Source organism: Schistocerca americana, chromosome 3, assembly GCF_021461395.2.
Source record: "Schistocerca americana isolate TAMUIC-IGC-003095 chromosome 3, iqSchAmer2.1, whole genome shotgun sequence".
NCBI lineage: Eukaryota > Metazoa > Arthropoda > Insecta > Orthoptera > Acrididae > Schistocerca > Schistocerca americana.
The window spans coordinates 531375272-531386823 of record NC_060121.1 but is presented as its reverse complement, the minus strand read 5'-3'; the positions used below and the strand labels follow the sequence as shown (position 1 = coordinate 531386823).

The 11552-nt window shown below is 38.4% G+C and overlaps 1 protein-coding gene across 1 annotated transcript in view; it reads right to left on the bottom strand.

Annotated features, from left to right (window-relative positions):
* Positions 1 to 5691: 5691 nt before the first annotated feature.
* Positions 5692 to 11552, bottom strand: part of LOC124605738 (uncharacterized protein C7orf50) — a 37144-nt gene continuing 31283 nt past the window's right edge. Inside the window, exon 3 of the mRNA XM_047137617.1 lies at positions 5692 to 6129. Coding sequence (XP_046993573.1) covers positions 5890 to 6129 — 240 coding nt within the window. The 3' untranslated portion in view covers positions 5692 to 5889. The remainder of the gene's footprint in view (positions 6130 to 11552) is intronic.

The window sequence follows — 11552 nt, the reverse complement described above, 5'->3', positions numbered from 1 at the left end:
ATATTGTGATTTACACAATCAATACCTTAGAGATGTTGTAGAAAATACCAGCCACTGCCATAGTATTATTTAATGCTTGCAAAATCAGGTGAGTGAACATGTGAATAGCATTCTCAGTAGAGCAACCCTTCTGGAACCCAAATTGTGATTTGCTAAGGTACTATTGTTGCTAAGGGAGATATTATTCTGGAACACATCTTTTGGAGAATGATGTCAGCAGTTTTTTGGCATATCTCTTATCACTTTCCTTAAAGAGAGGTTTTACAAACACACATTTCAGACTCTCTGGAGAAATGGCATGCATTAGTGGTGCGTTACATATTTCAAATAAGATTGGGATTATTACAAGGGAGAAAATTTTTAGTATTCTATTGGAAACATCATCAAAACCAGATGAGCTTTTATTTTTGAGAGAATGTACAATTTTCTTAATTTCAGGAGGAGAAGTTGGTGATACATTCATATGATTGAATTTTATGAAAGTTACATTTTCAACATCCTACTGTGATTTTGCTCTTGAATTGTTTGTCCCTATGCTTTCTACTATATTTAAGAAATGATTATTGAAAGCATACGCTACCTATGACTCATCATTTATAGCCCTGACATTCAGTTCCATCAAACTGTTGTCTTGTACTGTGGCTGGTTGCTTGTTTCACTATGTTCCATATAGTGAGAAGTACTGATTTCTGACATTATGTGCATGTTCTTTGATTTTTTAATAACCTTTCTTAGTAATTTTGAGTAGTTTTTGTAGTGTGCAACTACTGCAGGATCCCTACTTGTTCATGCCAAAAGGTACATTTCCCTTTTCCTGTCACAAGATGCTTTAATCCCTATAGTGAGCCATGGTTTTTTATGTGGCTGATATTTGTCCTTTCTGATTAGCTTATGTGGAAAGCTATTTTCAAATAATGATATGAATTTATCATGGAACACATTAAATTTTATGTTAGCATTTGCTTCATTACAAATTACAACCCATGTGTCAGAAAATTAATTACTGAGACCAAATTTTAGGATCTAAATAAGGTTTCCAGATCAGTTTTCCTATCAGAATCCTTTAGAAAATATACACTGAAGTGACCACAGACTGTTAACTGCTTGCTGCTGTCTGACAGGGAGCACACTAAGGAATCCAGATTCCTCATATGTAGCTGAAAATGGAAATGCTTGCATCTTCTGATTTACCTCGGATAAATTCTGGGGTGTTGATACAATGCACTTGTTAACAAACACCATAAAGTAACTGACAGTGACACAGTTTGACACATATAACTTCAAAAAACATGGAAAATCGAGACCAGTGATGATAGAGAACAGATCTAGAGTATGTCCTAATGCTGACTGAAGAGATTGAGGTGCAACAGAAATCTTTAGTACACCTCACATAATTTCAGAAGGATTCATACGTTGTTGGCAGAATAAAAATTGTCATTTGTTTACTGATATAAATAGTTTACTGTACAATAGCACTGTTGCAGCAAAGTTTCAATTACACTTAGGCCTCCCTAGCACTTAATATGCCAAAAGTGAACTCCAATAATAATTATTTCATAAAAAATGTCTTATTTTGTCGCCTAAATGTTGATGGGTCATCATCATTCAGAATTGCTGAATCGGATCAACTCTCATGGGTTGTACATAGCTCCTTGCACCACTGCCATATTTACACCACATGGAAAGGCCAGTCTTGCTGCCTTTGTTCCGAACATGGGAATGGTTCCTTAACAATTGCTGTAGCATTCTACGAGGGTCACTCCAAAAGAAATGCACACTATTCTTTTTTAAATCCATCTTTTATTCTACTTGTTTGAAAGTTTTACAGTGTGTATATACATCTTTTAGGAACAATATTTTCATTTCTCCACATAATTTCCATCCCTCTCAACTGCCTTATGCCATCTTGGAACCAGTGCCTGTATACCCCCACGGTAAAATTCTGGACCAACCTGTTGGAGCCACTGTTTGGCAGCATGCACAAGGGAGTCATCATCTTCAAACCTTGTTCCACAAAGAGTGTCTTTCAGTTTCCCAAAGAGATGATAGTCACATGGAACCAGGTCAGGACTGTAAGGCGGGTGTTTATGAGTGTTGTCCATCCGAGTTTTGTTATGGCTTCCATGGTTTATTGACCGACATGTGGCCGTGCATTGTCTTGCAACAGCAAAACATCCTGCTTTGCCAATGTGGTCAAACACGATTCAGTCAAGTTTGAAGTTTCTTCAGTGTCGTCACATATGCATCAGAATTTATGGTGGTTCCACTTTGCTTGATGTCCACAAGCAAGAGTACTTCGGAATCGAAAAACACCGTAGCCATAACTTTTCCACCAGAAGGTGTGGTTTTGAATTTTTTTCTTTGGTGAATTTGCATGATGCCACTCCATTGATTGTCTCTTCATCTCTCGTGAAAAATGATGGAGCCATGTTTCATCATCTGTCACAATTCTTCCAAGAAATTCATCTCCACCATTCTCGTACTGTTCCAAAAGTTAACTTGTTTCTTTGTGAGCAACTGTCAACATTCTGGGAACCCACCTGGCACAAACCTTCTTTAACTTTCAGTATTCTGCGAACACTTCCTTCCCCTATCCCAACCTATCGTGACAATTCGTTCACTGTGATGCGTCTGTCAGCAGTCACCAATTCATTAACTCTCTGCACATTGTCTGGAGTGTGTGCAGTACGAGGCCTGCCACTGCAAGGACAATCCTCAATATTGCCGCGCCTGCTTTCATCACATAACCTGTTTGCCCATCAACTAACTGTACTGCGACCGACAGCAGCATCTCCAAAACACCTTTTTCAACCTATTGTGGATGTTTCCCACTGTCTCGTTTTCACAGCACAGGAACTCTATGACAGCATGTTGCTTCTGACGAACGTCAAGTGTAGCAGCCATCTTCAAGACATGCTGTGACGGCGCCACTCACGGGAACAGGCTGAACTAAGTTTGAAAACAACCAGGAAGGATGTATCTACACACAGTAAAACTTTCACACATGCAGAATGAAAATTGTATTTTTAAAAAAATAGTGTGCATTTCTTTTGGAGTGACCCTTGTACGTTCCTGCTGAAGAAAGTAAGTTATTCCTTTTATCTGTAGCACCCCAAAACAGTGTCAAAATTAGTAAAGAAAATGTTGTTGAAATTAAGAGGAACATCACAACAGTTACTCTCCAAATTACCAGTAGTGTGAAACAGAAGTGACTTTGTTATGTTTTACCACACACAAAATAAAGTCACACTTCTTTTAAAAAACTGAAAACAGGAGTATATATGAAACGAAAACAATTTACTTATATACTGCCAACATCGTGCAAATGCTGGTGTAAAGCTCCAAACAAAGGAAAGATGAAAAATTTAATGTAGAACTGGGAAACAACATTACAACATACAATTTACAATTCTGAACACATTCTCCAGATAAATTATTGCATTGGCACTCACAGAATAGACATACCAGATGTTATTGCATAAACATCCACACATTTGTGATACATACTTTGGTTGGTGCAATGGTTTACTGCGTAGTCAGCAGGAGATCCCAGGTTCACGCCTGGCACACATTTTCACTCGTATCATTCAGCAGGTTAACAAAACACTGCATGTTGCCTGTGCTGTCCTGATCTACCTTAAGACAGAGGATGTTCGATTGTTATCCTAGCCAGCACATTCTCTGGATCTCCCACCCACTGAAAACATCTGCTCATGGGTTTTTGAGAGACTGGCATGATCCAACTTGCCAGCCACTGCAATTTATGAACTCTGGCACAGAGTTGAAGCACCATGGAATTACAAATCTGTATCTATAATTTAAACACAGTTGAAAATGATGTTGAGCTAGATTGGAGCCACTGTTGCTGTCCTAGGTGACAGCTCTGCCAACTAAATTTTCAACTGGTATACCCAACTTCCAGGTGCTGCTTTGTAAAGGGCAGGCAGTCAAGATCCCTCCAGTATATCCTCAAATTTCCAGTACCACCTCAACAGCTTTCTGTACTCTTCAAAAATCAAATATCCTTTCATTCATTTTGACTCGCACTACTGGAAACGGGTTGACCAGCATTCATATGCAGTGAATAAATTGGTACCATATTTCATATCTATTGTGAATAACAATAGGAATATTACACACAATTTTTTCTGGATATGCTAATGTGTAGAAGATTGTGCAACATGGCCAGTAAATAAACAGGAAAAAGGTACTCTGTGAATACATACAATGTTTCGGTATTACAAATGATTACTGAGTTGTAATACAGGATTACTGCATCATAAAGTAACGTTTTTTCCCCTTTCTGATGAACTAGATCATGTATTGTTATACAACTTCTGAAAAGTACTTCATTAAAAAAACTAGACAGAATCAATAAAAGAAAACTCTGTGTGTGTGTGTGTGTGTGTGGGGGGGGGGGGGGGGGGGGGGGGAGGGGGGGGGTAGAGGGGGTGGGGGCACTTTGAGGTTTGTCGTAGTTCCAATAACAGGCTTTTATGCACTGTAGAAGGGACTTAGCACATGAAGTTCTGATATGGAAACCATGTCCTGATATGTACTGTTTGTGTGCAAAATAAGTTTGAAGATCGTATCACAGCCAAACCTTCAAGGTATCACCTGTGTGCTCGACAGGATCCCATGGCATGGGCTTTGTTTTGAGTACTTGTCAGGGTCTCTTCTACGTGATGAAGGACATCCTCTTCAAAGTCAAGAGTGCAGTGTGTTCATATAGCACCACAGTCAACCCTCCTAACTGCAAATGCATCAGTTTCTCAGAGCCATTGTTGGTAAATGATGTCACATAATTACACAAGGGGCTGACAATGGCACCCTCTCTTCGGTTTGTGTGGATACTGTGAAGCGAGAGATTTGAAAGTGATCCGATGTTCGAACTTATTTTATATCCATGCAGTACATTTCTGTACCTGAGTTCCTTGCCAAAAGTTTATCTGCTAAGCCCCCTTCAGTCACGCGAAACTACTCACAAAAGTTATTTGTGAGAAACAGTTTCTAATGTTCTTGTTGCCCTAAAAGGACACAAATATCACACTAGACTGTGAAATAATGCTACCACAAAACATTTATCACACAGTGTACCATCAATTAAATGCTGCTCTAATAAAGAGCTTGTTTCCCTTCCTAGACAATCTTGTTCTATTACAAACACACATACAACTCGCCCCCCCCCCCCCTCCCCCAAATCTTGATACAAAAGCGCAAAAACAATTCTGACATCTTAAGCTGTATAATGTAATGAATATATTCTAAGGACCAAAGAGGCAATGTGATGGACTATTTTTCTGAAGATATAACAATGTAACAAGTCTTTGTAGCTACTGAAAATTTAATTTTGGCAGCAGAAATAAAAATCTGTCAATACATAGAGAACATTAGATATAACCTCTTACTGCAAATAATACACTCTTAATAACAACAGAGGAGGATAACAACAACAGAGGAGGAAGAAGAAAAAACAGGAATACTCAGAAGGGATCCTCAATTAACACGAGACATTTTCAAAATGGGTAGCCAGGATGTCAAGATTTCCTTTGCAATTTCTGTAACTGAGCACATGTAGTAGAACATCAGCATTTAACAAATCATCTCTAAGACAGGAAAATAGAGCTTCCTAAAGACCAGAACCATCAGTGACATTAGTATCCTGCCTCAATTATAAAACACTGCTGATTATTCTTCGTATAAAAATAATTTATTATATTTTATGATACAATTTACATATCAGAAGTGTCACTGTCATACACTAATGTAAAATTAATTAACTAGGATATTGTTCACATTAAAAAGAAAAAAAACCGATACAGAAGAAAAAGGACATTTTTCATCCGAGATTAAGTGAACATTCATGGTATTTACACATTTCGACTATTATCATTCTTCTTGCAATGACTGAAGAATTTGTCTGCTACGTTCATAGGAAGTATGGGTCACACCAGCCAATTGTGGGTTTTGTGCTAGTATTTCATTTTCAGTCAATCCTTGCTCTTCAAGTTCTATTCTCTTTTCCATTGCGGAAATTATTTCTGATGCTTTTTCTTCAACTAATCTTCTTGCACTCCCTTTTATAGGGACAATATACTGAAGGAATATTTTGAATTTCTTGTCTGGAATCTGTAAGAATAACAGCTGTGAGATTACATGGGACAATCAAAAACATAAAAGCCAACACGGTAACATAATACTTAAAAGAAAATTACATGCAACATATAAAAAAGGAATGAAATAACAAAGTAACAATGTGCATGAATTTCTGTAGTGATTCACCATAGCTGTTTCATGATACAGTGTCAACATTGAGGACCTTGGGTTCTTTTGTATTTCTCACATTAGAATCAAGAAGATGAGATGGAGAAGAGTTTCCTTGTCTACTGGTGATACCAAGAGTTAGGAAAAGGTAGGTAATTTTAGTGATAAAAATTATATTGTTTGGCAATGTAAGTACTTCAACACACAAGAGCCAAGCACTTCTATACGGAGTCTAGTTGCCCACTGTTAATCTGAAAATTTCAGACTTGACTGAAGGAGACAAGTGCTATCTGCCACTTACGGCTCTGTTTTGTGCAATAAAAGACGTTATTGGAAAATAGCTCATCTGTGCAACCAATCCAGCCACACTACAACAGGTCTTACTAACTTTTAGAGCTAACAGGGTAATATACAGTGAAACAACACAGAATTCAGTCATTTGTATCTACTGCTAATAAGAGCTTCCTTCTGCAGTGATGGCAGCAGAAGCTTCCGTGACAGGTGTTTGTTACTGCCTTTGCTCTGGTACTCTTACTAGTAGTAAGGATGAAGCCACCCCCTTTTATTCTCCATTTCCCACTTGCAAGTTGAAAACAAGGCTGGTTGCTATTCAACAGCATTTACATGTTCACATGAATTCCTGAAACTTCAAGAAGCTTCCAGAAGCATCGAGAAGTGTTCAGAACATGAAAGTCCTAGGTGTCCTGACCATAGACAATATACATACACTAGCCTCATCCAGCTGTAAGTAGTTCACATTTGTGTGCCTCGCATCTTCTCCTGCACAAGGTGACAGAGAGTGAAATTGTATTTTTGTTTGCTTGGCCGACACTACATGCTAGCAAATTTTGTGAGCAATTAGGAATAGGTTTTATTAGGCATTTGTCTATCAATAATTACACTCACTACAGATTATTATGTACTATCTGAAGTAGTATTCATTGTCTCTTTATTATTCACTAAGTTACTCAGCATTCATTGCATTTTATGCTGGTTAGAGAGGGATAATCATTTAAATCTTAGCACTAAGTCTGATCAATAGTAGCCCTGAGAAAAAGCTGAAAATGAACCATACAGTATAACATGTGTAAGCAAAAATTATTTAACAAATTAAATCAGCCGCACAGAGAAGAGCAAAATATTTCTCAACATATCATGAAAGCAGGCAATGTCTGCTTTCAAAAACTGTATTGTTGCCATTCTAAAAAACGAAAGGGAAATGAATAATGCCAATTTACCAAAAAACCTGACTCCACTGGGAAAAAAAGAAATAAAAAGAAGAGAGAATTCAAATTACAACAATAAAACTACTCTCAAGATTACAAGAGGAATTATAAATATGTCAGCCATGGTAGCTGTCACAAGTTGACGACACAGATATTTACTAGGCATGGTCCTTTACATACAATATGGTTATGTCTATCTGCACTTGAGCCACTCAAGAAAACTAGTGATACGAGACCCAAAGCTTAAAGTGAAATCCAAAACAGGGGTACTTGATTTTTATACATACACAAAGCACTACCTGCGAAGTTAGTCACGCTCAGTGCCAGAAACAAAAACCCTTGGAGAAACTCAACATTGCAACCTGGACATGTAGTGTTATCAAGATTAAATTCAGTATGTGTCCATTAACGAACATAATGAAAACAGTGTCTTGGTGGAGTGTAAGTAGGTTGAGGGCTAAGGAAATTTCATCGATTGTAATCCCAATTTCATATTAAAAAGTTCAAATTTGATTTTTTAAATCATACAGCACATAGTGAATGCAATTCAACATCTGAAGAATTATAAATCCCTTGGCATAGACGGTATATCTGCTGCATTCATAGTGTAAAAGAATATGGGAAACTGGGGAGTGGCCGGATGACTGGTCAAAGTCTCTCTTCATCTCCTTTCACAAGACAGGGTCTACCAGGAACTGCTCCAACTACCAAACTATTGCCCTTATATATCTCTCGCAAGTAAAATTTTGCTCTACATCCTGAACCAATGTTTGAAGCTGTACATTCAGTCTCACATATCCACAGAACAAGCAGGTTCTGTTGAAGTGGAAGGAACTCGTGAACAGATCCTCAACATAAGACAAATAATAGAAAATTGTGAGAGTTCTGTGTTCCTGTTTTCGTCTGTTTCCTTGACTGTGTTGTCTGAGAAAAGTTGTGGCAGGTGCTTGCAGAGTTCGGTGTCCCACCCCACTTGATAACATTGATCATCGGTCTATACAATAATCACTTCGCAGTTGTAAAGACAAGTGCTGGCACGTCTGATTCCTTCAGGGTAACAAATGGTGTGAGGCAGGGTTGTGTACTATCTCCACAGCTGTACATCATCTACACAGAACATGTCATTAGGAAAGCTCTTGATGGATGGGCCAAAAACATCTCAATTGGTGGGAGAACTATCAACAGCCTCCGTTTTCTGATGACACTGTGGTTTTAGCCAACAGCGAAGATGAACTTGCTGAGTTATTAACAAGAATAAAGGACATTAGTCCAGCATATCGATTAGACATCAGCCTCAGCAAGTCCACATTCAGGATAATTGATCGAGAAGAAGAGATCCTGCTCACAGGTTCATCAAAGGAACTGGAATTCGTGCATTCTTTCATCTATCTCGGGTCAACCATCTGCAGCATGGGAAGTTGTGAAGATGAGAGAAGAAGACGGATCACACTACAGCAAGTGGCTATGAAGCAGCTCATCAAGATCTGGCAGAGCAGAGCTATAACAAATAGCACAAAGATCTGGCTAGTTGAAACACTCGTGTTTTCTTTCTTTTTTTATGGTTGCGAAACATGGACACTCAAGGCCAGAGACAAACAGTACATAAGTGTGTTTGGGCTTTGGTGCTGGTGTAGGATGCTATACATAAAATGGACTGAAAGAACAAATGTGCCCATTTTTGAACAACTCGGTATCTCCAGACACCTTTATTTTTGAGTTACCGAAAAAATTCTCCGTTTCTTTGGCAATATTGTGAGAAGAGATGGAAAAAAAATCTAGAGAAAATAGTCTTGCAAGGAAAGATCAAAGGCCCAAGAGGAAGAGGAAGAGCAGCGAGCAGATGGATAGATCAGCAGATGGATAGATCAAATCAAGATGATCTCCAGTCTACCTCTTCAGCAGGCACGAAGAGAAGCTGGCAACTGTCCATGATGGAGATACTTGGTTCATGGGGCCACAACACTCAGCAATGAGCACGACTTATGATGATAGAACATTGTTCTAGCTACAGCATCATAATTAACTTAATACAGCAACCATTACTACTAGGACTTATTACACAGATGCTAATACTATATCCCTGCTAGAATCATTTTTCATAATGTTTAGGTCACAGATCCTCAGAACACAGTTAAGAAGTACTTTTTGTCGCTACACTCATTTTCTCTTTACTCTTACTGAATTGTATAGATTCTCTGTTTCTCTGTACATTTTGTACCAGATGAGCCATACTACACTAACACGACAAAAGTCATGGTTTAGCAATATGCAGATGGCAGTAGCATCATGACACAAGGTATAAAAGGGCAGTGCAATGGCAAAGTCGTCATTTGTATTTAGGTGATTCATGTGAAAAGGTTTCTGATGTGATTATGCCTGCACGATGGGAATTAAAAGACTCTGAACATGGAATGGTAGTGGGACCTAGACGCATGGGACATTCCATTTCAGAAATCATTAGGGAATTCAATATTCCGAGATCCACAGCGTCAAGAGTGTACTGAGAATGCCAAATTTCAGGCATTACCTCTCACCAGGGGCAATGCAGTGGTCAATGCCTTCCCTTAGTGACCAAGAGCAGCAGCGTTTGTTTTGAGTTGTCAGTGGTAACGGATAAGCAACACTGCATGAAATAACTGCAGAAATCAATGTGGGACATAAAACAAATGTATCCATTAAGAGAGTGTGGTGAAATCTGGCATTAATGAACTGTGGCAGCAGATGACTGATAGAAATGCTTTTTCATCCCAACGCCACCTGCAATGCTTCTCCTGAGCTAATGACCATACTGGTTGGACCTTGGACAACTGGAAAACCCTGGCCTTGTCAGATGAGTTTTGATTTCAGTCAGTCCTGTGCCAAATTGTTTCAAAAGAATGGAAGACTGGTAGAAACCACACTCGGGGAAGATCAGTTTTGGTTCTGCAGATACATGGGAGGCAATACTGATACTACAACTTATTTTAGAACTCAGTGAAATGTAGTAGACCAAAAAACAATATAATGAAGTTATCGACACCAGGAGTGATGCTCATTCTGATACACAGTTCATGTATAGAATACATATTTTATAAGTTACTGTTAATACGACAATTCTTCATTGCACTTGAACATAAGTTTATAATTACTTTTCGCTTAGATAGGCTTTCTTCCAGCTTTCAAATTATCATTATTGTATGTGTCCGCAGCTCGTGGTCTAGCGGTAGCATTCTCGCTTCCCACGCACGGAGTCCCGGGTTCGATTCCTGGCGGGGTCAGGGATTTTCTCTGCCTTCTAATGACTGGGTGTTGGGTGTTCTTCACCATCATTTCATCATCATTGATGCACGCCAGTCGCCGAAGTGGCGTCACCTAAAAAGAACTTGCAATCCGGCGGCCGAACTTCACCGCATGGGGCCTCCTGGCCAACAATGCCATACGATCATCATCATCATTATTTTATGTAAACCTACTTTCATAGAAATTTCCAGATCGTTGGTTTGACGTCAGTTTCTGAAATTGCTTTCCCAAAGTATTTACTTTAAAAAACTCAAATGTACAATGTTCGTTAATAAATAAAGATTCTGAGTAAATGCCAGCAATGTGTCTGTCAGCCAGAATCACGTGTTCATCATTTCATGAATTAGAGAGCAATAAATTTTGTTCCTTCATGCAAAATGATTCCAATAGAAATGTAAAGGAGCAAGGTAATATCAACAACAACCACCTCTGTAATAATGGAGAAGATCTAAGTTCAGCAGCATTCTACTATGAATAGTTTCAATATTTTATAATAAAATGCTTCAAAAATCAGTTATTAAATTTTGTATGTCACTTCTATTTTTCATCAATGTACTTAAATATTTTGTTGCTGAATGTTACAATAGCATTAGTTGATTTAGAGAAAGTTTTGACAATTCTGAATGCAGTACTTTCTTTGAAATTATGGAAGTAGCAGGGACAAAATACAGGGAGTAATAAGTTATTTGCAGCTTTTATAGTAACTAGACTGCAGTTATAAGTGTTGAAGGATATAAAAGGGAAGCTGTTGTTAAGAAGGGAGTAAAGCAGATTTGTAGGCTT